The sequence below is a fragment of the Meles meles genome, chromosome 21, assembly GCF_922984935.1.
Source record: "Meles meles chromosome 21, mMelMel3.1 paternal haplotype, whole genome shotgun sequence".
NCBI classification, from domain to species: Eukaryota; Metazoa; Chordata; class Mammalia; order Carnivora; family Mustelidae; genus Meles; species Meles meles.
Window position 1 is genome coordinate 13,647,998 of NC_060086.1, and position 27,557 is coordinate 13,675,554.

The 27,557-nt window shown below is 52.2% G+C and overlaps 1 protein-coding gene across 3 annotated transcripts in view; it reads right to left on the reverse strand.

Moving 5' to 3' along the window:
- Positions 1-27,557, reverse strand: part of SDK1 (sidekick cell adhesion molecule 1) — a 919,871-nt gene that overhangs the window by 78,891 nt on the left and 813,423 nt on the right. For all 3 annotated transcript variants that reach the window (XM_045993982.1, XM_045993985.1, XM_045993983.1), the window contains 5 exons: positions 27,138-27,375; positions 18,547-18,662; positions 17,024-17,213; positions 14,930-15,028; positions 1,448-1,642 (listed from right to left, as the gene is read on the reverse strand). In XM_045993982.1, coding sequence (XP_045849938.1) covers positions 1,448-1,642; positions 14,930-15,028; positions 17,024-17,213; positions 18,547-18,662; positions 27,138-27,375 — 838 coding nt within the window. The remainder of the gene's footprint in view (positions 1-1,447; positions 1,643-14,929; positions 15,029-17,023; positions 17,214-18,546; positions 18,663-27,137; positions 27,376-27,557) is intronic.

A 27,557-nucleotide genomic window follows, 5' to 3' on the forward strand; every position in this document is an offset into this window, starting at 1 on the left:
CGGTGACTCCCAGGCTTCCATCCTCCAGTTAACAGGAGAGGTAACTGTTGTCATCAGAGGGGCCATGCAGTTGTCATCGTCCTTGGGGGACTGAGGCTCAGTGGTTGGGGTCAGAGGACTCACAGTGGGCTGAAGGGTTTGGTCTTCCCCCGGAAGGTGGAGCCTCTGGAAGATCCAAAGCCACAGAAAGGTGATGCCAGCGTCCCTCCGTTGGCCACTGGAAGGGTCAGCTGGGCGTTCTAGCTGGGGCAGCCACCGAGCAGCCGCCGGACCTTGGTGGGCCCTTCCACCTTGTGGGGCATCAGCTTCCTCACCTGCTTGGCCTGCTTGTGTGGGAATTAGAGAGAGAAGTGGGCTGCATTGCCTGGAGCGTGGCCAGAACATGGCCAGAACGTGGCGAGGACTCAATGCCCGACCGCCTCCTTTGCCTTCTACCTTTCGTAGATTTCAGATCGGCCCTTTGGATTGTTTCTCAAGCACTCCGCTTCAACTCTTGCCTCCCTTAGACTGTCTGCTCTAGATTGTGTCCTAGAGCGATCACACAGGCTGCGGGGACCCGGGCTCACCCTCTGAGCGCGGGCGCTGCACCAGCTCTGCCCCTGGAGGTCTGCGGACCGTGCTGGCCCTCGGTACTTCCCAAGAGGCCACCGGGTGGGCGCCAGAGCACAGACAAGGGAAGGGCCTTGCCTGAAGTCACATAGCTCCAGAGCCTGGTGCTTGAGGACTCCCAGATGGGAGGTAGGACAGGTCATTTCTCCGAGCAAGTGTCTTCCTGTCGTCCTCTTCCCTGAGACGTCTGGGACTAGAGTTGGGGTGGCCCTGGGGAGGGAGCCTGCTGAGGCAGATCCCAGAGCGAGGCTGGAGGGCATGTCAGGGGCTCGCTGAGATGGGAAGCCACAGCGGACTGCTGTGGGAAGAGGCGGCCTGAGACCTGGGGAGGTTGTCCCCGTCACTGTCCCACAGCTGAGTCCCTGGCCAATAGCTGACTCCATCTGGGCCCCACTTCTTCTGCAGAACGGGGGCTCCCAGCGCTTCCTTCACCAGGCTCTGGTGAGGATAAACCAAGACAACGTACAACAAGCACCTCGCCAGAGCTTGGAACAGAAGTGGTGTCTGTGGAGACAGATCTCCCCAGGACCGCTCAGTAGGAGAAATGTTTTTTGAACACCTGCTCAGCAGGTGGATCGGAACATCAGAAACCAGGTGCCTGGCTTCGGGGAGCTGCCCTCAAACGTGGTGAGTCAGACCCGCTCTGGGCCAGTTATACAACCTCTCTGAGAGCAGAGAGGGACGTTCCTGCCTGTCCGGTAAATGTCGGGCTGTGTAGACACGCTACGGTGCAGGGCCTGCCCCGGGAAGCCATGGCCCAGCAAGATCGTGACTCCCGTTTGGGCCCAGCTCTCCTCCCCGGAGCCCCCTGACGGTGGACGTGGGCCCTGGGTCTTACCTCTCTTCTCAGTGGTGATGACGGTGGCCTCCAGCGGCTCCCCCCAGCCCTGCCTCGTCTTGGCTGACAGCCTGAAGATATACGCGGACTCCGGGGCCAGCTCAGTGGCCGTGAACTGTCTCACGGTGGCACCCACCTCCACCGTGGTGAACGTGTTGGGGCTGCTGCTGGCCAGGCGGTAGGCGATCTGGTACCCTGTTTGGGGGGGGCAGGAGGGCCACGTGTCAGTCATGTCAACCCCCCCACAGACCCTACGTTCCTGCCACCCCCGCCCCCTGCTCTGCTTTGTTTCCCCGACGTCCTTCCTCCTCCACTGGCATCTGAGAAGGGGAAAAGTCGCGGTGACAGATGGAGCCTTGGAACGGTGGGGCCCCATGACCATCATTCCCCTTCATCCTTCCCGCCCCCAAGATGGGGCAACAGTTTCATCTTCCCCACGGCTGCTGGAGCCCAGAGGACGTGGCGGGAACCAGCTGGTGCTCCTGAGGGGCATGCCCAGTGCTCCCGCTTTTTCTGTCTTTCCTCGCCCCTCCCGCCGCCTGCTGTTCCCCTCACAGGGCCAAGGGCAGTGCCTCCTAGAATGGTCCTCCAAGGGCGCCCTTCTCCCATAGCTACATGTCCTTCCTCTCAGTCATCCTCCCCATCTGCCCACAGATCCCAGTTTCAGGAGCTCCGTTTCCTGCTGTCAGCCCCTCCTCTGTGCCCACCCCCAGGAAACCCCAGCATGACCCCCAAGTTGGGGGGCTCCCCACCACGTAATCCCCCTCCTGCTGAGGAGGCAGTGGGATGCATGTCATCTGTTCTGGGGACTTCTGTGGCTCTGAAGGGCTCCTAAAGTTCCTTGATTATCAAGAGATTACGGGTGATCAGATGTTATTAACAACCGAGCCACCCAACCAGGCTGTACCGAGACCCCCTCTGCCCACGTCTGAAGAAGCAGCGCTGACTCTCAGCCCCAGCCTGGGATCCAGCACGCGTGGCCTCCCCACCGGCGCTGACAGCGGTGCTCTGTCCTGACTAACCCCAGAGCTGGTGGGGCACGGTGGTCTCCCCCAACACGGATGACAGCCAGCCTGCTCTGGTGACACAAGGACCTCCTGGGGCAGGGGACGCGGCTAGCAGAGCTGGACTCTGTCCTCTACCAGCTCAGGCTCTTCTGGCTTCCTGGGGGTGGGACGGTCGCCCAGCGACCAGGAACTCCACGCTGCCCACCCCTCTTTCCGGGTGAAACGCACCCACTACTTTGCTGTTCTTCTCGCATCTTCTTTGGCTCTGTTGGCGCACGAGCCTCTGGGTGTCTTCCCAGCTCCCAGCTCGTCATCCGTCCAACAACACGAGGAGCCCCACCTGGCCGGCTGTGAGTCTGGGGCGGGACGGTTCCATGCACTCAGCATCAAGCTGCTGACCACTGTTGGTCACCGCCATTGCCACGCAGACCAGGGGTCGGGCACACCCTGCCTGGTCCACAACGATGGCCACTCATAGGCCTGCTGTTTGCAGGACCCTGGGGTTCCTTCTCCTCCTGAGGATGACCGGCTGCCCTCTAGCCTCTGGCCAGGGTGTCCTACTAGACGACTGTCCTTTACCATTTAGGGACTGATGACCCACTGCCCAGGGAAGCCAAGCCGAGCTTCTCTGTACCTTCCTCCCACCTTTCTTTCCCTTGCCCCATTGTAGGTGGGGGCGTCTGGGGTTCAGGTGCCTTGGGATGCTGGTCCCAAGCCTTTGGAGAGTTCTGGACACCTCGCCTCCTGAGGGTGAGGACACTGTGGTCACTGTAGCTACCACAAGGGGCTCTCCTGCTGACCTCCTGGCTTGAGCCCTCAAAACAGCCACGACAGGGGGCGCCTGGGTGGCTCAGTGGATTAAGCCGTTGCCTTCGGCTCAGGTCATGATCTCAGGGTCCTGGGATCGAGCCCCACATCAGGCTCTCTGCTCCGTGGGGAGCCTGCTTCCTCCTCTCTCTCTGCCTGCCTCTCTGCCTACTTGTGATCTCTCTCTGTCAAATAAATAAATAAAATCTTAAAAAAAAAAAAAAAAAAAGCCACGACAGGAAACCTACATATCCTCACGTGGCCACGAAGCAAACAGAGGGTAAGTGGTCTGCCTGAGGTCACACGGGAAGTCACCAGCAGAGCTGGGCTGGGAGCCCTGAGTCAGTCCCACTTTCTACTGAGTCATACTGTTTGTTCCTGTGAAGAGAAAACATCTGCCCCCATCCTCCTGCAAAGGGAGAGTCCCCTTGCTGAGTCCTGGCTGCTGGAGACCATGCACCACAGCACACCAGAGTATGTCTGAGAGACGACAGCACGTGGGGCGCGACCAGCACGTGCTCTGAAAGCACACCTGCCCGGCGTGTGATCCAGGCTCTGGGAGTTCTCTGCTGTGCCCCCGGGGTCTCCGCATGTTAGGCCACATGAGGGGGCCATGCGGTGTGGATTGGCCTGCAGGGAGGACGCCGACCGCCAATGGAGGGGAGTGGAGGGGAGGGAATGGGCCCTGGGCCCCAGCCCCAGCTGAGCATCACCCACACTCACTCCAGGTTGTAAAGTGATCACAAAGGAAGGACTGTAGGCAGTTCTCCACCCTCTGTGGCTGCAGGACTCGGCGTCTCCACCAGCTCCTCTGCCTGCTGCTCTGGATGTCCTTGGTCACGTAGCCTCCAGGGAGTTTCATCCCCAGACCTCTGGGCCTCACCCATGCACCTGCTGGGTCTGGCAGCTCTGGGGAAGGGCAGTGAGTGCTAGGCAGCGGCAGCCAGGGATGGGACCCAGACAGACTTGGGTCAGACTCCTGCTTGGTCCTGTCGGAGCTGGGGATGGACCAAGACGTGGGAGAGACACCCCGGCCCCACCACGCCTGTCCAGTTTGCTGTGTGCTGTGTGCTCTGCACTGAGCCGGGCACAGAGCCGACGCTGAGTGCAGGCCTTCCGTGTGCGTTGCCCGACAGCGGCCTGTGTTCCGGGGCCCAGACTCTGTCACTGGCCAGCGGCCTTCTGGCCGGAACGGGGTTTCCTGTCCCGGAATTCACATTCACATTCATCTTGGAAAATTCCTAGCCTTAAGCTGCCTTTTTTTTTTTTTTTTCTTAATGAAGGCATTAAAATGTTCTATTGCAATGTTTCGTCATTACTCTTGAATTGTATTACACTCACACGGCTCACAAATAACACGGGAGTGTAGGGAATGAGCTTAAAGACATCTCTTCCTGCCCAGGCCCCAGCCCACCAGGTCGGCTCTGCCGGCTTCTTGGGCGTCTTTCTGGGGAGCGTCGGAGAGCACAGGGTCGCTGAGGCCTCCGTGGAGACTTGTTCATCCTTGCCTGAGTGTGCACAAGCTGGGCCCGCATCCCGCCCCATGCCGGGCTCTCCTCGGTAGCATCCCTGGGTCGGCATTCACTCGGCCACAGGTCTGGCCCTTCGCAAGTCTCGACGTTCTGTTTGTGGCCCTTCTCCTCCCCATGCCCGAGTGTCACGACATCCTCGCCTCTGACAGTCATGATTTCCACAAGGTACTCAGTCCCTAATTCTTCCTATAGCACCCACGGACTCAACCCTGGGAATGGGGTGACGTCGGCGTACTTCCTCCCCTGGCTTGTCAGTCACACACGGCTGATTGCTTACAGTATTGCTTTTCTTTCCCTGCTGGTCTGTGCATTTAGTTCTGTTATCTGAGCTATTAATTCTGAACTTCGGCTCTGACACTCACCCGCTGCTATAAAAGTTATGCAAATCAATGCTCTTAAAGCACTTCTGACCTCAGGATGCCGCTCTCTGGCTGTTATGAGTCGTGTTATTATTTTTATGTTGTCAGGATTTGCAGCGAGGCTGGGGGGGACTAGTGATGCCCGCTCCGCGGATTTAAAGCAGCACACAGGACAGATCAAAGCTTGCGGGGAAGGCAGCCGCTGTCCCAAGTCCATGTTGCCTGCATGGGGATGTGGTCCATACACAGGGGCTGAAGTGAGCCTCACGCAGGACCGGTGTCAGCTAGAGGCCTTGGTGGTGACCCCTTCCCTGCCCACCCCGAGCATGTGGAGGAGGGTCGTCTGCATCCAGAACAAAAGGCACGTTAATGACTGACCAGTGACATTAACAAACGCATCTCCCTCAACTAGAGAAAGAGAGCAAGGCAAGATATTTTGCAAAGACAAACTGACCTTTACAAGAAGCCCAGAGGCCACACTGACAGACACAGATGTTACCTAGAAGAACATGAGCAAACATAACATTTTTAAAACCTCAAGAATGACGTGGGACCCGGTGTCAGCGAGTTCGGCCATCTGAATATCGTTCCTCGTGATGAAGAGACACCAGCCCTCCTCAAAGAGACAGAGACTTGCTCTGTACCAGAAGCAAGCTGATGTACGTGGGTCTGGGGCTTGGGCCCCGTGCACGGGCACATGGGATTTCTGGGTGGGAGAAGCTGAGCAGGTGTTGTTTTCACGGTGTGAGAACACGCGCCTGTGCCCGAGGGAGCAAGGAGACGCAGGGATCACCTGCTTGCACACGCTATCCCAGCACCTGGAGTGGGACGACTGCGGGACTTGCATGCACAGGTCTTGGGAGGCGTCCCAGGCCCCTTGGGGCCCAAGATTGCGGCCTGCAGGCTGTTCCTCCGTACTCGACACCTCGGCTTCTGGGAGGTCTGAGGCCAGGCTTCAACGCCGACCCTGGCGCAACTCCCAGCTTCTCATTTCCAGCCCTTGAAGCAGAGTTAGTGTACGCCACCCCCAAATATGCCATTTTCGCCTATTGATTATTTTGGATTAAAGTTACTTAAGAAACAGCCAGCGCCGGAGGGACGCTCAGACCCTCCTCTGTCCCCGATTGCAGGGCGTCAGTCCCCCTCACTGCACCAGGAGGAAGAGAGCAGCCTCATCGCCTGCCTGGGGCACTTTAGGGCCAAGGTGGCTGTAGAACCCTGTTCACCAGTCGACCCCCCAAGCCCGAACCCCTGGTCTTGCCAATTCCTCACCAATTTACTATTTCTTTAACTCAAAGGCATTAAAAAACAGCCTCCTTTGGTCACTTTTGAGCCTCCAATCTTTGGGGTTCCTGTATACACAAAATTAAATTTTTCTCCTGTTCACCTTATGTCAGCTTAATTCTTTGACCAGCTGTAAGACCCATAAGGGAAGAGGGAGAAGCTCTTAGCCCTACATTGTGAATCAAGCAGAAACTCGCCCCACTTATTAGCACCTCCCACTTATTAGAGCAGTGTGGGATCCCCATTCTGCCTGGGCTGGGGAGGGCCTGCTGCTTCCCCAGCTCCTTCCTGCTCTAGAATGGTAGAATTCTGATGATCTGAAGAAAAGAGAGACAAGTGGAAAATAATCTGGTCATTCCACAGGACATTTGCAAGGAGATTTTGAGGGATGGCAAGGCATCTGGGAACGGGGGGTAAAGGGGCACAATCCAGTGCCCAGGGGTCGATGCCAGCACAGCAGAGAGGCAGGAGCTCCGAGCCAGGGTTCCTCTGGAAAGGATGAGTTGTTTCAGAAAGCAGACAGAAAAACCGGGGTTGTCTGGAGGAGGCCTGGGGTACCTGCACCAGGAATAGGGTCAGGGCGGGGGTTCGGGGCCCCTGCAGCAGGGTTTGGATTTCGAGCTGCCACTAGGTGTGGAAGGAACACAACCCAAGAGGAGCGGCCCCCCACCCTGCCCACGCCAATGCCAGAGCCCTTAGCCACCGGAACCCAGAGCACCAAGGAGGGGTAGCACGTGCGTCGAGATGGGGTAGCCGGAGGCCCAGGCCCCTCTGAATGTCACATCCCATGGGCCGCTGTGGGTCACCGTTGGTCATGCTGGCCCGGAGAGGAGAACAGAGCTGGCTATGCAGGGGCAGGGGCTAGAGAGCCGGGGGCTCTGCCCGTACCAGACACTTTCTGTTCTGTGGATGTTGTTGCCTGAGTCCTGAGGGGCCCAGTCGGCTCCAAGACAACCCAGGGTGAAGAGTTTGCTAGGGAGGTGAGCCCAGGAGACAGAGGAAGCTTACAGACGGCGCGAGGAAGCAGTTGCCCTGCTGGGTTCTGCCCACTTTGGGGGGTATGGCAGGGGCTACGGCGGCGACCCCCCAACCCCCAGCTGTCATGGGCCTGTACTGCTGGCAGGCAACTTCCCCAGGAGCCCGGCCCTGTGGCAGAGAATGCCTTCAGGCACAGTGCCCTGCTGTCCCCAGGACACGGCAGGCCAGGTCATGTGGGGCGATGCTGGGGCCCGAGGGCCGATGGCGTACATAGCACCTGTCACCACCTCGAGGTCACTGTTCCTGTCTTAGGGACTGCTTGTCATCATTTTTCTATGCTTATGAAACGGAAACAAAACCAATTTTACTCCAGGTGCAGGCTTTTCATTCGTGTCTTCTCACCACATCTGGAAAGCGTCATTCTTGCCCTTCAGGAGCGTGAGTTTGGATTGGCTGGAATATTGCACCACGCGGACCTGCCCCCCGGGGCGCTACCAGCACAGAGCAGGAAGGGGGTGTTTATGGCGGGCTTGTCCTGGGCTCCTCTGCCACCAAAGCACGGAGCCCACAAGGACCACTTCCTGCAGTCACGGCATTGATTCAAGCAACACACGGAACAGCAAGGGCCAGCGTCGCCCCTCTGCAACTGCGGGAAACCCGGCTTGTCACCTCTGCCTTTGTTCCAGCTCCTACACGAGCCACTGGGAGAAAGTCCCTCAACCGGGGGTTATGTCCGTTCCTCTTATCTGCCCTCGAGTCAGGGTGATGCCCCCCAGTCCTCATTCTGTGGCCTGGTGAACATAAAGACAGGGCACCTCAAACATCCTTACAACGCCACACCTCTACGGGCAGGAAATGAGAGCTTTTCCCGTGCATAAGCGGCAGAAGCAGCTGAGTACCCGTTCTTCATTTGTCGGGAATCACGGGAAATAGTGTCGTGGTGGAAAAGGCCAGTTACGTAATTACAGCCCGAGTGCCATCGGGGACATAAGCGTGCTGGGTGTCCATGGCATAAGGGCAGAAGGCCGCGTTGGGTGTTAGGAAAGAATGGGCAAGCCGAATCAATACCAGGAGGGAAACACGGCCCGAGTGAAGTCTCATTTGTAAGGTTATGGGTGAATTATGATCACACAGGCATTCAGGGGGGCAAGGCCAAGTATGAGCCACATTGATCCAAGGCGAAGATGGAAACTACGTAAGCTCTGAACATGCCCAGAAGATGGAAAAAAACGCGCATCTAGAAAATCAGAATCGGGAAAGGGTGTGTGTTTCAAGCCCAACACCAGTTCTAGAATCTTCAGCTGTGGGAGATGCAGGAGGAGGTTCTAAGATGCTTCTGTGCTATGAGCCTCTGGGGGGCGCGGGGGGGCTCCTGGGAGGGTGGGTCTCAGCTGCCTCACTCAGATGGGGTGACTGTGGACCACACCCAGAGTCCTCCAGGGAAGCTGCGTACGCCCGTTGGGTGGCGGGAGGCCTCTCCTGAATTGCATGCATCCTGGGCGAGTGAAAGGTCCCCATCTGAGAGTCGCCTGTTCCATGGTGTGTCCCTAGGGCCCGATGCTCGGGGGCCCGAAGCCAAGGCCTCCCATGGGGCACGGTGCTGCTGACCCCCTCGGTAACCCCAGTGGGTGGGCGTGAGCGGTGACGGCCCTGCCAGCACCCACGACTTGTTGGGAGAGCCCACGGCTGCACAATGGCCCCTGGAAGGCCCAGCCCAGGCACTGTGTGGCTTGTTGGCTCTCCGGCTTATCCGTGTGAGGACTGGGGGCAGACAAATGCAACCGTGGATCAAAACTCTGTATTTGCAAACAGGGATTACAGTCCCTTGCAATCCTAACTCTCAGCAGAGTCTTGGCACCCCCTTCCGTAATAAGCTGAGGGTAAATGCTGGGCCCTCGGCAGGCAGGTGGAGGTAGGGGGAAGCACTGGTATGTGTGCGGGCAGCCCCGCATGAGTTTAAAGAGCACATGCTGCACATTAGCTTGGCGGCATTTAAGGGAGTGCGGAGTTGCCAGGGAGGGAGGGAGGGTGACCGTGCTCCGGGGGCTCCTGCCGCGTCCCCCAAATGCAGGCTCTAAATGCTAAAAGCTCTCCACAGTAAAATATTTACGCAAATAAGCAAGTGTTTTTCCCTGCAGGCGCCTGGTGCTGTTTCATGCTGTTAATCTTTTTTGGAAATGCAAGAGTATGTTTTGATATAGATTACCGAAGTCTGGGTTGGGGAGGAGTTCATACACGTGCCCCGAGTGGGAGCGCTGATTCGAGGTCTCTGGGTGGGAAGCCAGTCTTGCGAAAAAGATGTTTCCCTTTCTCTCCCACGAACACTGATCTGAATCTTCAGGCACTGTTTTCTCATCCTTCCTACGGCATCTGCAATTTGATGTGCTAGCTGTAATAATATCCAGGTGACGGGTTGCCCAGACAACATCTGTTACCGTTACAACTAAAGGCCATTACCACAGAAGATGCTCCGACGTGGTGTTTTTCTGCATTATGGGTAGACAGAGCACTATTTTCCCTTTTCTTTGCTTTGCCATGGTCAGAATGCACGAAGTATTAAATGCGGCCCTCTCTTTACCTGGTTTTTAATGACCACCCCCCACCTGGCACTCCCAGGGACTACAGATCAAAATCCAAACTTTTGAATGTCTCTTATAGCCTGAATCCAACTTCTGCCCCTCCTGGTTCTTCTCCCCATCTTGTCCGAGTGAAACCTCTGCTTGGGATGGCCAGCTAGATGCGGGCACCGGGCGAAGACTTGGGGGACAAGAAAGAATTCTCCAGTCCAGGAGACATAATGAAATACTAAACAGCCATGCATTCGAGCAAACATTTGTTGAATGCTTACAATGTGGCGGGCGTTGTCCTAAGGTTCTCATGCACAACTCAGTCAACGCTATGAGGGAATGTGTTATTCCCATTTGAAGGATAGGGAAACTGAGGCACAGAAAGCCTCAGTCCCGTGCCTAAATTCATTGGCCTGGGCTGCCGAGTCTGCAACCTTGCCCACATTGCCGTTGGCCTGTCCAGAGTGTGGTGCTTCAAGCCCAGGGGAGGGTAGGGGAGGCCACCCAGGATTCATGAGTTTATTATGTAGACATAGCGTTTCTGGAGGGAGAGTGTGACATGTAGGGGAAGAACTCTGGAAATGTTCTAGCACCTTCTCCCAGTTAGTCTGCTTCCAGGCCTGCATCCTGAGGAGATCATCAGAAATGCTATAAAGATTCACCTCTAAGGGGGCACCTGGGTGGCTCAGTGGTTTAAAGCCTCTGCCTATGGCTCAGGTCATGATCCTGGGGTCCCAGCAGGGAGCCTGCTTCCCTCTCTCTCTCTGCTTGCCTCTCTGCCTACTTGTGATCTGTCTCTCTGTCAAATAAATAAATAAAATCGTAAAAAAAAAAAAAAAGATTCACCTCTAAGGATGTCAGTCACGTTATTATTTCTCACTGCACAATTTGGGACATGATCCATATATATTTTTAAATTTTTAATTATAATGTATTTGCATTTCAACATTACATTTTGGGGATGAATATGTTCGGACCTAGGATGTCCGAGCAGCACTTAAGTATACAGAGAAGAGTCTGCTTTCGGCATGTGGTAAACCAGGTGTCCCGAAAAACCTTCCTGTAAAGACATCCCAAACTGGGGCGCCTGGGTGGCTCAGTGGGTTAAGCCGCTGCCTTCGGCTCAGGTCATGATCTCAGGGTCCTGGGATGGAGCCCCGCATCGGCCTCTCTGCTCAGCGTAGAACCTGCTTCCCTTCCTCTCTCTCTCTCTGCCTGCCTCTCTGCCTACTTGGGATCTCTGTCTGTCAAGTAAATAAATAAAATCTTAAAAAAAAAAAAGACATCCCAAACTAATAAATATGGTATCAAGAAACAAAAACCTAAGTGCATGGTTGAACCAGCAAGCGAGAGGAGAAATCAGAGACTGAAAAGGAAACAGAACAATAAGAACTGAGATGAAGCCCAGGGCAGTCCGGGGATGGGAGCAGCCAACAGACCCGCGAGGCTGGGCGTGCTCATCTGGGGCTGGGGACCCTTCCGCACGTGCACCCAGGGGCGAGCGCCAGGACGCTGTAGATGCTGCACACATCCCGGCAGGGTGTGTGCAGACACAGACAGCGAGGGTGTCTACATAGGAAAGATTCATGACGTGGGAAGAGAAGAGCAAAGTCACAGACAAACACGTGACAAGAGTTGGAATGAAATCTAAAAACAGGCAACCATAATATTAGATTTTTAAGCTTAAGTTTAACTCTAGGAATATCTTCTAGAAAACCGAAGAAGAGATAAACACAAAATCCCTTGGGGGTCCCGGTGGGTTGGCCGTGGTTGACGGGGCAGGAGGGACATGTGCGGGTCACCGCCGCTAAACACACCTGTAATACGACAGAGAGGCTCCCTTCTAAGTAGGAAATACTTTGTACTTATAATTTTAGAAAATGATCAGAAAAAAATATTAACATTATTTTTTGGGCAGTGGAACTGTGGTGATTCTCATTTTTTCCTGTTACATGTCTGAATTTTCTGTTTTTTCAAAGTTTAGAGTGAATGTTGTTATTTTTATCTTATGATAGTCCTTTTTTATTATAAATCTTTCCAATATACAGAAAATACTGGGAATAATATAGATAGAACACCCAAGTATTCATCATACCAACTTGAATAAACCTAGACATTTTGTCAAATTGGACTTTTTTTTTTCATATAAGAGAGAAGATGAGATAGGGGAAGTTGAGGCCGTCCTGTGAACCCACCGGATCTTCTTCAGAGGCAACCTCTCTTCTCAACTCGGGGTGTGTTCCTGCCCGTGAGTACACACGTGCACTGACCGTGTGGACCCGTAAATGGTGATAATCACGCTCATGGAGGTTTACATGTGCAGGAACCTTCTCCCACTGGGTGTATTCTCCCCTCGAACAGGCTTGTGAGACTTCCTCATGCTGACTCATGTAGGCCTTGGTCATTCCTTTAACCGCTGCGGGAAGAGTCCACAACACACCTTTCTGTGGCCTGACTGATGGACACTCGGGTGTCCTGTCATCAAACACGACATGGCAGGAGTGTCCCGTGCGTGTCTCTTGGGTACAGGTGTGAGAACTCAGGCTTATGACGACCTGACAGGAAGGGCCTCTGGGATTCAGGGACAGATGTGCTCTCCTCGCCCAGACATTCCAGATCATTCTCCGGGAGTATATGAGTGTGTGTGTGTTTGCCGATGTCCCTGTCTCTCCTGGGTCATATCCGACCTTCTAGGGCTCCAAATCTGAATGATGTAAATGCCATCCCATCGTGGTGTGAATTCTCTGTTCACAGTGCTTTTTCAATCAGATGTACAAACGTTAGAGATGCCCTTTGAGGTAAGTGACAAGATTTTACCTTCGGACAGCGAGACTTGCGTGATGAGAGTGGGCATGACCAAGCAGGGACAGGCGTGGAGGGAGCTTGCAGACGGAGATGACATCAAATGTGACATTAGAGGCACAGAAGGGCAAAGGACCCACAAGTACAGTACAGGGCTGGCCCAGGTGGAGGGCAGAGGCCGTGGTGGGAGCAGTGGGGGTGGGCAGGGGCTGCCAGGCCTGGGGTGGGATGGCGACAGGGCCTCCCTCTTCGGCAGGCCGGGGAGACTCTGCTTCTTGGAGACTCTGGGTACTGCAACAGGTCAGAATTCACATTTTGTGCTCCAGGTTTCCTGTCTTGTGGAAAGCCGGGCCGCCCCTTGGGTCATCAGATGTTTAGCTCAGTTCCGTCCAGGAGAGATAGCAGCCGGGTGCGGTACTAAGGGGCTCTGGGAGGCTGTGGCCCAGCCATACACTCCGTGGACCATCTCCTGCCCCAGGTCTGGAGCACAAGGTCCGGGGCCTAACAGAGGTCTGCAATCCCGTCTCATCTGGCAGGATCCAAAACACACATTCTACCAGCAACTTCTTCTGTGGCTCGTTGTAGTATAAAGGTACCAAGAACCTGTAGTTCTGAAGGTCACCCAATTCAGAAATACTCTTAGCTAAGTATTCCACCCAGCAACCCCAGGAATGGCACCAGGAAGGGACAGACTGAGCAGGGCCCCAGGCTTGCAGCAGACGATGTTGGCACGCCCCAGGTTCCGTCCTTCCTGTGTTCATGAAGAAAGAACTCAAAAAACATCTGCCTGTCTGTGTAGTTATTACCTAAAAGACAAACCTGATTATGTCACTTTGCTGCTCAAAGTCCTGGGGTGACTCCCTACTGCCCTCAGCACAGATTTAAAAAAAAAAATGTTTTTTAATGAAGTAAAACCCCTTTTCAAACCAAATCTTAGAATCCTAATGTCAGAAGCCAGCGGGTATGAGTGGTGATTTTACTACCTGTCTGTAAGTACAAGGTTTATAAACTTCCTATAACCACCCAGTGCATAAGCAAAGACATGTGGGGGTACGCTGCGAGTCTGGACTGGGGAAACACCCTATCGGATGCTGGCCTGGGTCTGGAGAGTAGACCCAGCCTGGGGTCCTGGCTGTTAGATGCCTGATGTCACGCGTCTGGGCCCTCCCTGCATGTCCCCGGCCTGGCCCAGCCCATGTCTGCAGGCTGGGGTCTGTCTATACTGCTACAAGCACGAGGCATTCCGTCTGGCGGGTGGGTGACCCTCTTCCCTTCCTCCAGGACTGCAGAAGCCACTCTCCAGCAAGATCTAGCCCCGAAGCTGCCTTCCGTCCGTGGCGAGCCCCTCAGCCTCAGGGACCTGCTCGTGGGGCAACTCGTGAATGGTCGTTGGTCAGCTATCACTTCGCATTGTCCTCGTGCCTCTCCCTGATGGTGCCGGGAGCCACTCACATCCCAAGGACGGGTTCCTCTTTTTCACTCCTTACGGCCCACCATGCATGCGACGCTGTGCATGGGAGAGGCCCTGAATTTGTCATGCCGAAAGGGTGGCTAAATGAGGGAACTAATTTTTTTTTTTTTTAAATAAGACTTGCTGTCTTTGGGGAACTAAGAAAAATTAAGGCTTTTCATCAATGCTATCCGAGAGGCCTCCCTGGACAAAACGTTAAAAGTAAACAATTTCCCAGGGACCCAAGGCACACAATTCACTCTGGAAACTTCTTAAAAGGATGAGGTGAGGGCCCAGCAGCCAAGGATGTTTCCCAGAACTGGGGAGCGAAGCCCGGGTCTCTGGCTCCCACGAGAAATGAGGCTGCTGCTTCCCAGACGCCCATGGAAACAGCCTGGTTATTTCAGAGCTGAAGGAAGGGCCAAAGACAGATGGTTTTGTTGCGAACCCCAAACAAATGGAGGATGTTCTGGGCCAACAAAATGTAAATTTCATCCTGCAAAGGAACCTCAGCACACAGCTACAGGACCGAGGAGGGTCCTGCTTTCCTTCGCACAGAAAGTGCCGGGTGGCGGCAGGCACAATTTTTTTTTTTTTTTGTTCAACCTCTTTGACGTGTAATAAAAACAGATGAAATCAATGTAATTGCTATTTTCCTCTGAGCTATGATCTTTTTAATCACGGCCGCTTCCTTACCCAGAACGATGCCATTGGGCTCTTCCGGCGGCTGCCACACAATCCGCACAGATGTGAGTCTCACTTCTGGGAACACGAGCCTTACTGGTGGGCCCGGGGCTGGAGGGAGGAGAGGAAACCTGTGAGCCAGGTATCGATATGGGGCTACAGGGGGACGTGATGAGGTTACAAAGTTACATAGGGCTCTGTGGGCTGGCCCAGCGTTTGCAGCCACAGGTGACTCTGTTCATGGACCAGATGCTCCAAGGCCGCGAATGACTTTTGGAATCTAGCTGGCTCCATGTGGCCCCCTAATGGTGTTGAGAAAACACCTCATTTAGAACCCAGCTCAACTGCTTTTCCGGCTTCCAGAAGCAGTGCTCACAGACCGTGCTGGGAGCCCGTGAGTGCAAGGGGTGTGAGGCTGCAAGTGTGTCAGGCCCAAGGTCAAGATTCTGCTAATGTGGGCTGAATCCTTTTGGGGGCCTGACACCTGCTATCAGTCAGTTAGATAAATCCGATGGCCTAAAGTCCCTCGCCATGTTTACAATGAATGTTTATTCCCCTGTGCACCGTCTTAGAAAATTAAGAGCTGATGTGCACAAATGTGTATAATAATTCTGTGTGGCATGGCGCCATTGCCTACCAGTGTCATGGCCCTCGTGAATATATTTACTTAAAGCAGGAGGCGAGTGGCCAGTACCTGAACTTCTTGTTGGAACTGAACAGATTCCCAGATAAGAGGCAAGGGGCTCAGAACAACAAACACAGAGAGAGGATGATGGGTGTTACAGTCATTCCGGAGCCGCTGAATACTGCTTCTCACTATTAAGTGGAGAACAGTATTTAAAATTTTAAACCTGTGGTTTAAATAAATCTGTGACCCTTGTGTTTGATAACATAAATGTAAGGAGGGTAGGGGTTCAGAAGCCAGGACCAGCTGCAAAATATGAGAATTTCAACAGCAGGCTTATGTGGCCTCTGTCCCTTGCCCCGTCCTCAAGCCCCATCACTGGGATCACACTGAAATGAGGGAGTGGAAAGCATGCTTCCAATCGCACTGTGGGAGAAGAAGGAAAAGCATTCTGTGACTTCCAGCCTCTACTTTAGAAGGAGGCAGTTGTGACTGGCCAAGGTTGGAGGCCCCTTGCACTTTCCGTTCCTGTAACCCAGGCTGCTATGGGTTCGCAGAGCTCTGCCAACAGCCTTGAGGCCACTGCCCCCCCATCAGACCCCAGCCTCCCCGGGGTTCTGCATCCAGGACAGGATGGTGTGCAGTGCTCCTTCCTCTCCTCAACTCAAGCCCAGCGCTGCTGCCATCTCCCAGGAGAGCACAAACAACCGTGGGGCGAACTGAATGACCTCGGCAGATGTGTACCAGGAAATCGAGTTGGAAATCGAGTTGTTGCATTTCTGCGAGAAGCTTCTGATCCCTAAGGTATGTGTGTGGGGGGGGGGGCGGGGAGAGCTGTATCTTCCCCTAGAATATATACCACCCCCTCCCCGACTATTTGCTACAGCCTGTGTAACAATAAAAATGTAAAAAGAGATAACCTTTAAGTGTTTGACATCTGCAAAGTGGAAAAACATACGTGCTGATGATTTAGACTTCCATAAAAACAGAGCTGTCAAGAGGCGCTTGTTATCCCAGCCTGGAAGCATGGGTGTGGGGAGTCTGGAGCCCGTGGAGCCCACGGAGCCCGCTGCACTCGGGGCACGAACTTCTAGGGATCTCTTGGTGTGTGGACTGCGGGAGCGGCTGGCACCAGGGAAAATGAGGCACCCAGGCTGGGGGTGGGGCGCCTAACCCGATCTGTGCCGACGCCGCCAGCCCCAGCGGCTGGACATTTTACGGCCCCCGCCCAACCCGGCCTTTACTGTGAAGCCTCTTTCAATTTACGACCAAAATTCGCAGAGGTTCATAATTAGGCTGTAAAAATTCACTCCAGGCTGAAATTGGCCATATAAATGCTCAGTGACTGAAAAACAATCCTGTTTTGTTTTTCTCAACTGAGAAAAGTGGGGGGGAGGGGGTGGTGGAAGTGGTTTGAAAATTAAGTTACAAACGACCAGCATCCGGGGCGCTAGGGCTGTTGGAGCACGCCGTTACCGTACCGTCGTCCTTGGTCCGCTCCAGGATGAGGGGCGAGCTGGGCACGCCGTTGCCGATGCGGGTGAACGCCAGCACCTGCAGCTCGTACAGCACGAACTTGCGGAGCCCGGCCAGCAGTGCCGACTGCGTGTGGTTCCCTCGCACGACGTGACTGTGGGGCTCGGGGTCCAGGTCTTTGGCCCGGAACAGGATCTGGAACCACAGCGTACAAGTGTGCGGTCACGGGGGTATGGGTGCCAGGAGGGGGTCCCTCGAGCACACGGCCAGGACCAGCTGACTGCAGATTCTCCTCCACAGCAGCTGTGTTCCAGGCTTACGGGTCTAGTTTCCATACACTGGTGTTTTGGGGGGAAGACGGACTCCGGGGCAGGAGAGGAGCTGGAGTCATGACCCAGGCAGAGGCTGGGTGGGCTGCCCCCGAGCCATGACTAACAAGATCTGAGGCACACGACAGTAGCCACACCAACCGCAGCCACGAGGACGAGGCCTCCGTCACAAAAGCAGACAGTGCGCCTCCTACAGAAGGAGCCAGAGCCCCGCCCCTCTTGGTTTCCCAGCTTCTTGGGAAATTGGGCTCCTGCCTCAGGACAGCCACTGTAAGTCCCAGAATCCCAGGCCCCATGCACAGACACAGCACCCTGGGAGGTGCCGCGCCATGGTCCTGCCGGCTCCCTCTGGTTTCCTGAGTCCTCATTCACAGATCACCCTTCCTGAGCAGGTCCCTCAGTCGGGGGCCCAGAAGGCCATGGAAGATGGCAGTCCTCAGGGAGGAGCCTGAACTCCACAGGGCAAGCTCTTTCGCCGGGACCCAGGTCACTGCACCTGCCCAGTAGCAGCGCCATGTCCAGTGGGGCTCGAGGCAGCCTGAATGCCCAGGGAACAGGTGGGGAGAACCAGAGACTAGGGATGGAAACCAGGAAAGCAGGGAGTCCCCATGCCCGGAGGCCCTGTGTGGTGGGGTGTAAGAGACCAGGGTGGAGGGGAGCTGCTGGGCACATCCAGGAAAATCCATCCCGCTGCTCAGGGGAGGGGATGGAACACAAGCACACGTGGGTAAGCGCAAGTAGGACTGAACCCAGCAAGGGCTCCTGGAGAAGCAGGAAGGTGCGCGCCCCCTCCTGCGCCCGCCATTGCCCAGAACTGCCCAGGGTGCTGACGTGCCCATGTGTGAGCAGATAGCTCGCACTGACTCAGCACGCGCTAGGAGCAAAGCGCTTCTTACAAAATCGAACCCCTTGCATCTCAGGCCAGACTCAGAGCCAGCCACCACGGGCACTCCTGTTGTACAAGTCTGGAAGCAGAGGCTCGAGTTTATGCAGCCGGCTCCCATCCGTGCCTTGTTAGGAGGTTGTACCCCGGCCTCATCCCCAGATGGGAATGAAGTTTAGAGGAGGCAACAGATGTGAATATCACAACAGAGGCTCGTGCTGCAGGTCTGGACGTCCCTCTGAGCTCTTTGGTCTAGGGAAGTGACATGTGGGCGCACCTACATGGCCTAAGCCAGGGATGGTCACCCCCGACATACCTTGTAGCCCAGTATGAGCCCATTCTGGTCCTGTTCAGGCACCGAAGCCCACGTCAGTAAAATCTGGGTGGAGCTGACGGCCTCAGCGGACACGTTTTCAGGCGCGGCTGAAGGAACTGCAAAGGTGAGTAAAACAGATTGGTACCCAAAGTCCAAAGGCTTCTGTAAATAAAGGTCCAATTTTTACCCAATCAAGTTGTCCTTGAAAGAGCAGTGAATTCTGAGCATTTTGGAGTGATCAGATTAAGCCTGCAGGGGTATAACAGAAATGTAAATCTCTTTAATATTAGCAGCAAATTCTACAAATCCGGGGTACTTAGGAGCTCAATCTTACCTGAATCCACCCAGCAAGAAAATCTGCTTGGTCTGATTTTATATTAAATTGTGGGACCTGCAGACTTTGATCTCAGATCACTCTCACACACCAGTTCAGTGGTATCTCTGAACGTGGTATTTCGAGAGGGGGCAGAGGTGCTGGTGAGGAGGGGACAGCGTGGTCTGCATGAAGGGGAGGGGAGGGAAGATTTCCTAGGCACTGAGTGCACATCCTGTCCTAAGGGTCTCAGATCTACCATCATCTCTAAGAGCCACAACAGCCCTGGGAGGTGGGGGTTATTAGCCCCATTCTGTAGATGGAGAGACCAAGGCTGGAGGACCCCCCCCTCCAATACATTTCAGTGAGGGCTTTTTCATGAGATGGGCCTGTGGACACGAGCTATGCAATTCTTGACCTGTGTATGTGTAGGATTTTATTCTCTTCTGTTTAGGTATATCATTGAACAAATTTCAGTTTGTCTTCTGTGTTTGCAATGGTTTGGATAGAAAGTGTGTAAGGACAAGAGTCAAGCTTTAAAAGCAAGGCTTCATATTCCAGATCATCTCAATTTGCTTTGAGAATTTCCTTGTGAAACCATTTAAACTTTATTCAGACAGAAAAGAGAGATCCCAGAGCTCCCCAGCAAAGTCAGGGGATGCAGTGTTCACGGACAGGCCCTGAGCACAAGGCAGCTCTTGGCTGTGGCCTGAAGGTCACACCATCCACCACCCACCACCTTCCAGAGCCTCCGTGGTTGAACAGGAGATGAAACCCTGCAAGTCCAGTGGGTTTCCTGGAGAGTAATATGGGATAGGACTTGGCATTCAACGTGGGAGGGATCACTCTGCAGAGGAAGGAATGGAGGCTCCGAGCAGTCACCTGCCTACATCCCTAATAAGTGACGAAATCACCTGAAGCTGAGAGGCACTGAGGTGTTCACAGGGAAGGAACAAGCTCACAGGCTGCAGAGCAAGAGCAACTTGACAAGAATCCCGAGCCATGGGACCTGGGGAAGCTGCTCTGCTCCTCTGTCCCATCTGTGAAATGGTTAAGTACAGCCCACCCGTCCTTGAACCTACCCTCTTTCTCCCCTGTGCCCATCCCCAGTACTCGGCTTTGCAATGAGGAGGCAATCCGTGGCTCTCTGCTCTGAAGAAAGTGAGACAATGACACCATAACCTCTCTCCCCACCCTCTTTCCCTCCCTCCCTCCCTACAAGTACTCTGTCCTCCTAGCAAAGCGACTGTAGGCAGCTCAGTCATTTGCTCTGAACACACACAGTAATGAGGCTTCACACAACAACACTGCTCTCTGATGTCTGATTCCTGGATTTTCCTCACTGAAGTGATTTGGTCTTCATTATGGGTTGAACTGTGTCCTCCTCCCCGCTGGCCTCCATGCACTGAAGTCCTAGTCCCTGGCAAATGGGACTTATTTGGAACTAGGGTCACTGCAGATGTCATTAGTTACATGAGGCCATACTGGCAAAAGGCAGCTAATCCAGCATGACCAGTGTCCTTCTGAGGGCATCCCAGGAAGAGACGGACATGCATGCAGGGAGGCCACTGTGGCAAGTCTGGAGGGACGCGGCCACGAGCCCGGAAGCCAGCAGGAGCAGGGACAGGGTCCTGGAGAAGAGCCTTCCCCAGGGTCTGCAGAGGAGCAGGGCCCTGCTGATACCTTCGTGTCTGACTTCTGGCCTTCAGAATGGCAGGAGAGTCAATCTGTGCTGTGTTAAGCTCTCGGTCTGGGGTGCTTTGTTACAGCAGCCTGGGAAACTAACACTGTCTTCAAGAAAAAAGCGCCAGGAGTCACGTAGGTCCTCGAGGTGCTGTCACCTTATCTTCCAGCTTGGCCTGGTCACCACCACAGCCAGTGGCTCTTGCAGACAGAGGCCGAGGGGAGAAGACCAAGAAAAGCCCGAGAAGGCATTGCTGAGGAACATGGAATGTGAGGGGGTGGGGGGTGGGCGGGGCTTGGCACCTTCTGGTCCCCAGACAGTGGAGTCAAGGAGGCCTCCCGGCGGCAAAGACCTTGGCTCCAGCCCCAAGCCCGGTGATTTCCCGGCCTCCACAGCCCAGCGGCGGGCCTGACCCCCCTTCTCACCACATCAACCACCTTCAGAACACAGGCGTTAGACTGGCTGCTGGTGGTGGAGGCCAGTCAGCGTGTCCCCAGAACATAAGAGTCACCTGTTGGTGTCTGTTCGCATAGGGTTCAGGGATCTTCCTCATACTTTTAGAGAGAGACAGTGTCGGTCAGCCCACACCTGCTGGATACACTTTTTCTTCCCAGATATGTCAGTCGGGAGTCATTCCTATGGTTTGTCAGTCATTCAACAAAATAGTAGTAATTTATCTGAGCAGCTAAGTGTCACAAAAAAGAATATTTATAATTTCAAGCTTCGTCAGCCCTCTAAGGGACATGTGCTTGACCCATGCTTCCCTGTGTCCCCCGTGACTTCTGGTGGTGGCTCCCGCAGGGCTCATGCACGTTCTCCATGCCCGAGGGGGCTCCTGCCACGGCAGTCACCCCAGGACATCGCTCACACATATGTTTATTGTGTTCAACAAACAAGGGATACTCTGCTACCTTGATTCAACTGTGAACTGAGTCATGACCACTCGAAGAACAGGCAAGCTGACAATTTATCGGACTCTATTTAGAGTAAGATGAGAACTCCAAAGGTGCTGCATGCCCAGGACAGCAGAGCTGCATTCTAAGAACTGTCCCTGCCTGTAAGAGAGAGAGACTGTTGTCATAGCAACACAACGCGTCCGCCTCTCCAATCCGTAATGGTTTCCTGCGGGCCCATGTGTGACACGGTGAGTGCTCAGTCCTCACCACGGATCTACAGATCACACTGATTTTCTAGGGTGTGGTAATATGTGCATCCATGTCCGGAAGGGCATCCATTGCCCCAGAGAAGGAAAGCCACCCGGTGAGTGGAATGACCAGATGTGGCACCAAGAGCTCGGCTGGGTGTCCAAGGAGGGAGCCACAGAAAAAGGCCACGCTTGGGATTCAATGTCAGTGCATTCAGATCCCACCAGGATCCAGTCTGCCATTTAGTTACAAAGTATCTGTGGTTTTAAGATTTGGTAAGAAAGGAAAAATCTTTTCTATTATCCGTTTCGAGGTAGATTCGACTCCCTTTCCAACCTGCCATCTTGCATCTGGGCACAGTGCTAGAGATTCCTTTCATGAAGAACAATCCTGATTAAAACGCTTCTCTTTTCTTCATTCGCTCTCTCTCCAGGATTCCTCACGGCTCAGTCTTTTGATGTTTAGGGCCTCATTTATCCTTATATCATAATAAATCAGAGGATGTCACGAAGCTAGTTAGAGCATACTTCAAAATGGGGAACGACATTTCAATGTGGTTCAAGATGTTCTGCTCTGTGCTCCCCACACCAGCTTTCCGTATGGCCATGACTATGCCATATGAGAGGACCCCTGTGTGGCCATCTCCACAAGACATGCGTCTGCAGTTCTATGCTCCCCATTGGTTCTCTCCCCTCCTTGCCTCCCCATCAGCTGCACTCCACCCCTGGGCCTGGCAACCTCTGCACCCTCTCCTACCCACCCCCATGGGCTGAGGGGTGCCTGGCAGGATCTGTTCTAGGAAGGGGCGATTCCTCTGCTGGATCAGGGAAGGTAAGACATCAACATTGCTGCAATGGGGAGGGGCCTACCAGTCAGAGGTGAAGGGTTGCCCCAGTAGGAGGTTCTGGGAGCACTGTTCAAAGGTGGAGGTGCTGAAGCCCTCCAAAGGACCAGCAACATTGGAAGGGGGTGCCAGAGAAGGCCCCAGGTTGGGGGGACAAATGTCTGAGCGCCAGTACTCCTGGCACCCAAGAGGGGTCCTAGGAGCCCACTTTTCCTGCACTACAAATGTCTGACGTCTGAGTCATCTCATCTTGAAATGAAGATCAATAACCCTATTATTCAATTTGTGATGAAAACATCTGCAGAACCAAACTCTTCTAATTGAATAAACATCCCATTAAAAGCCAAAAAATAATTTTCTGTAAGCCAGAACCCTCAAAATAAGAAAGAACGTGTGAGCATAAAGCAGGACTTACATTGCAAAGACAATTTTGAGACCAGAAACTTTCTCAGCAAGCAAATGATGAAATCGATGCAGTTAGTTCCAGGGGCCTAGTTCCAGCCTATGATTGTCCTTTAGCTGTGCAAAACTATGTCTATGTTGTTTCTGTCAACCAAGACAAAAACAAACCCATTGTGCCTTTTCTTTTTGGATACCAAAGCCGCACCTTGATATTAACTAAAACACAGAAATGCCGACAAAAACAAACAATATCATTCAAGAGAGTCTCCTCAGAGTTGTTGGGTAGGAGGCGACACAAGATTGTCTGAAGGGAACAGAGCTAGAAGCAAGCATCTGGGGTGATCTGATGCCTAGAGTGATCTCCTCAGCATTCTCCTGACCACTGTAAACGGAGCTTTGCCGCAGCTGAACAGATTTCTACAAAAATATAGTCTCACCTCAGCAATTTTGCCATGGGTTTGTCTTTTGAGAGTGTTCTTTAGAAACCTAACAAAACAGTATTATTTTCCATTTTTATTATATTTTATTCAACCTTAGGTGTTATTTAGCTTACAGTTTCAGGAACAAAATCCTTGAAAAGTAATTTAGCTGCGTGTAACACTTGAGGTTAACAGTTATTTTCCTCAGCTCCTTCAAGATTATTCTCATTCCATTATGATTCCATTGTTCCATTGTCCTCTGGCCTCCACTGTTCTTGAGAAGTTGGCTTCAAATTGTCTTTCTTGTCTTCTGTAGGTAAGACACCTTCCCTCCAAGTGGTTTCTAGATTTTCTTTGGTTTTCACACTCTACAGTTACAGCATATGTGTTTCGGTGTGGATTTATTTTATTTATTCTGCGCAGGATTCACTGTTCTTCAGTCTGATAAAGTATTAGTTCTCAAGCTTCTCGGCTATTATCTGCCTATATTTTCTCATTCTCCTCTCCTCCCTCCTTCCCCTTTGAATCCTATTAGTTATATGTTGGGCTTTTTCATTCCACTCTTTATGTCTTTTAATCTCTCTGTCATGTTTTCAGCCTCTGTGTCTTTGTGCTATATTTTAAGTTATTTACTCATACCTAGCTTCCAGTTTGGTAATTCTCTCTTTAGCAGTGTCTAAACTGCTTTTCACCTAACGGTAGCATTTTATTTCAGTGGCTGTGTACTATTTGCTTTCTTAAAGAGTGCTTCCAAAGTGGCATATGAATCTTTACCTAAAGTTTTAATGCTTTATTTTCATAATTTAAGACTACAGCCTTATTTTATATTTATTCCAGTTCTTATCAGGATATAATTAATACACCGCACTGTGTAAGATTAATGTGTACAACATGTTGATCTGAGACACTTATGTACTGCGAAGAGACTACTACCATAACATTAGCTAACACATCCATCAGTCACAAAATTATTGTCCCTTTCTCATCGTGAGAACATTTAAGATCTATTCTCCTGGCAACTTTCAAGTATATAATGCAGTATTATTAACTATAATGATTACTCATTACATAAGATTACTCAGAACTTATTCATTTTACACCTGGTAGTCTTTGATAATTTTAAACTTATGTAAATAAGTAAATAACTTATATAAGTAATTTTATACTTATTACATATTCTCTTTCATACTATTATGCATTTTTAAAGCAATCGAGGCCCTGTTTCCTCCCTACCTCCTTTCCGTTCTTCCTTCTTTCCTAAAACAAAAAAGATCTTATTCTTACTCATACCAGAGTATTTCCATGGGTGTTTGAAAGTTGTGACTTTAACTTTAAAAGCGGATTTTTCTTTGGGACAAGTTGGCTGTGGCACTATCTCTCCAGAGATGTTTCCTACTTTGGTTGCCCAGAAAGTCTGGCCTGAAACCATGTTTCTTTCTTCTTCCTTTTTCATTTTTTGTTTTGTCTTTCAAGAAAAATTTATTTTGTTTTTGGAGGATAGGGAAATCATTTATTGGGGTATAATACATAATCTTTCAGGAAGAGTGGATCACTGTTTCCCGGAGGTAAGAAAATTTTCTGGTCAGTGACAATGGTCTTCATGACCTTCCAATGATGTAGAAAGTGTACAATCTCTGAACCATACTTATTGTAATAACACTTAACACCTGTTATTGTCCAGCTTGTTTTTTAAATTTTATTTTAGCCACCTTAGGGGTGTGAACTAGAATCTCATTGTGATTTTGATTTTCATTTCCCTGGTGGTGAATAATGTTGAACATTTTTTCATTTGACTACCTGACCATTTGTATGTCTTCTTCGGAGCAATGTCTGTTCAGATCCTTTGTCCAGTTTTTAACTGGGTTATCTTTTCATTGTGGAGTTGTAAGAGTTTTTTTTTTTATATATACATACTGGATATGGGTCTTTTATCAGATGAATGATTTGCAAATACCTTCAATGATTGGGGAACTGCTTCTAATTGTTGTTTTTGTTTTTTTGCTTTATGGTGTTCTTTGAAGCAGGAAGGTTTCGTGTTAGTGAAGTCTCAGTTTTTCTTTTGTGGTTGGTGCTTTTGGTATCTGGAACCAAGTTTTCCATTAATTTATTTTCTAGAAGTTTCTGGACTGGACAGGGTTAATTCAAAACTTAAACCTGAGTTGGGCACAGGACTTAGAGTTACATTTTTTTTTCCTATTCAGAGTCTGGGTAGACAGGTGGACTTCCTGTCTACTTCCTGTCCTGGGCAGAGATTTTCAGTCTCTCCTTTCAACGACAATACAGCATTCAGGAACCTCATCTGTGTGCAAAGGCCTTGATTCTAACTCCCCACATTGTGCAAACTTGAGGCTAAACCTTCTATTCCTGGTGGTGAGTCTCGAAGATCCCAGGATGCATGTCCAGCTCCCAGGCCAACACCCCAGGGTGGCCACAGGGCCAGCTCAGCTCCTGGGTTCAGTCCCTGTCTGTCTCTGACTTCTGGGGATTTCCTCTGGTTTTCTTATGAGGACATCAATACATTCTAAATCTCAATGTTATTTTGTCCATAATATTCTAGTTACTTACAGCAAAGTTGGTTTTTTTTTTTTTTTAATATTTTCTTGCTCTGCTATTGCTGGGGTTAGAACAGTCCCCTTAGAATGTTTCAAGTCCTCCTCTTTGTCACAAAGACTCAGAGACTGAATAGAGCTTTTTAGAAATCCATGTGAACACAGAGCCACAAGCTGAGTGTAGTGTCTCGATCTTTTCTTTCTAATGTAATAAAATCTACAGCCTGAAAGAAAGCCAGGAAGGCATCTGAGACAGTCATAGCTACTCCAGCAAACCCCTCTTCAAATATCAGTCCTCTTGGAAGGGGAGCGTTACGCTTCCTTCTCTTCAGGAGACAACCTCACCATTTCAGACCAGGTGGAAAGAATTGGTCCGTGTCACTGTGCGTCTTTAAACATGACTGGAGCCCTCTTTGTCACTCCACTAACTCAAACCAGGCTAGCAGGTGTCCCCCAAACCACAGGTTAGCCTGCAAAGCCTGGCAGATCAGGGGAACTCACTGGTTCTTACCAGACGGCAGCCCAGACTACTGAGTGCTGACCCGAAGTACTTCGTACTTTTCCTTTCCTCCCTGGGCGCCAGCAGTAACCCTGAGCCTGGTGACTCTGTGCAGAGGGGTGGGTGCCATTTCTGGACAGGTGTTAGGGGCCAGGGGTGCCCGCTCTTTGCTCCTTTTTCTTCCTCGGGTAGCTGGGCCCAGACAAGGATTGGGCCAATAGCACAGCAGAGTCTAGGTCCCTGAATTACGAGGAAGAGAGCCCCCTGCCAAACAGGACCCCCGTCCTACTCAGTCATGAGTTTGAAATGAAGCTCTACTGTGTCAAAGGCAATCAGACCTTCGAGGGGTTACTTGTTGGTGCCGGGGAGATGGTCTTAGCCCCTCCCACACACTACTTTGTCAAGAGGAGGTCCGGAGTGCCTTGTATTATAAAGATCTCCCTCAGAATCACTATACACCCTTGCTTACTATCATTAAGGGTGAAAGTCATACCTAAATTTAAAAGATAATACCATGAGTCCAGCCCCCGGTAAGACCCATGATTAATTTCAAATTAGTGGCTTGGACTCTAATGACGTCTTCCTGAAATTCCCACCGACATTGACCTAATTACTGGGTTAGGAAAGTATCGGCATAGACACGGGGGGGCAGAGTCACTGAGATGTGACGTGGGGACAGGGGACATGGAGCCCCATCTCCAGGGAGACCCAGGTCGGGGCTGAGCCTCTGCCTCACCTGACTCCCGCGTGCGGCCTCGCACGGCCTCGCTCCAGGGCCCGGCCCCGATGGCGTTGAACGCCTGCACCTGGAGCTCGTACTCCGTCCATTCCTCTAGCCCCTCGATAGTGAACTCCCTTTCCAGCCGGTCGTGGATGACTTGCACCAGCGCCGGGGCCTGGAGGTCGGGACGCCAGTACTTAATCCTGTAGCCCACCGACTCGGGGTTCCCGTTGTACTGGGAATCAGGCAGTGGCTGGAAGCAAATGACACGCGTGGTGAGCCGACATCTCAGAACCACCCTGTCAAGGTCCCTAAGCGTCCGCTGGTCTTAGCAGGCCAAGTCCATGGGAAATACTTTTCGGGAGGAATAGCCTTAGAACCTCTACCACGTTGTTCCCTGGAACTCTTCTTCTGTTAATTAAATGAAATCCTGTC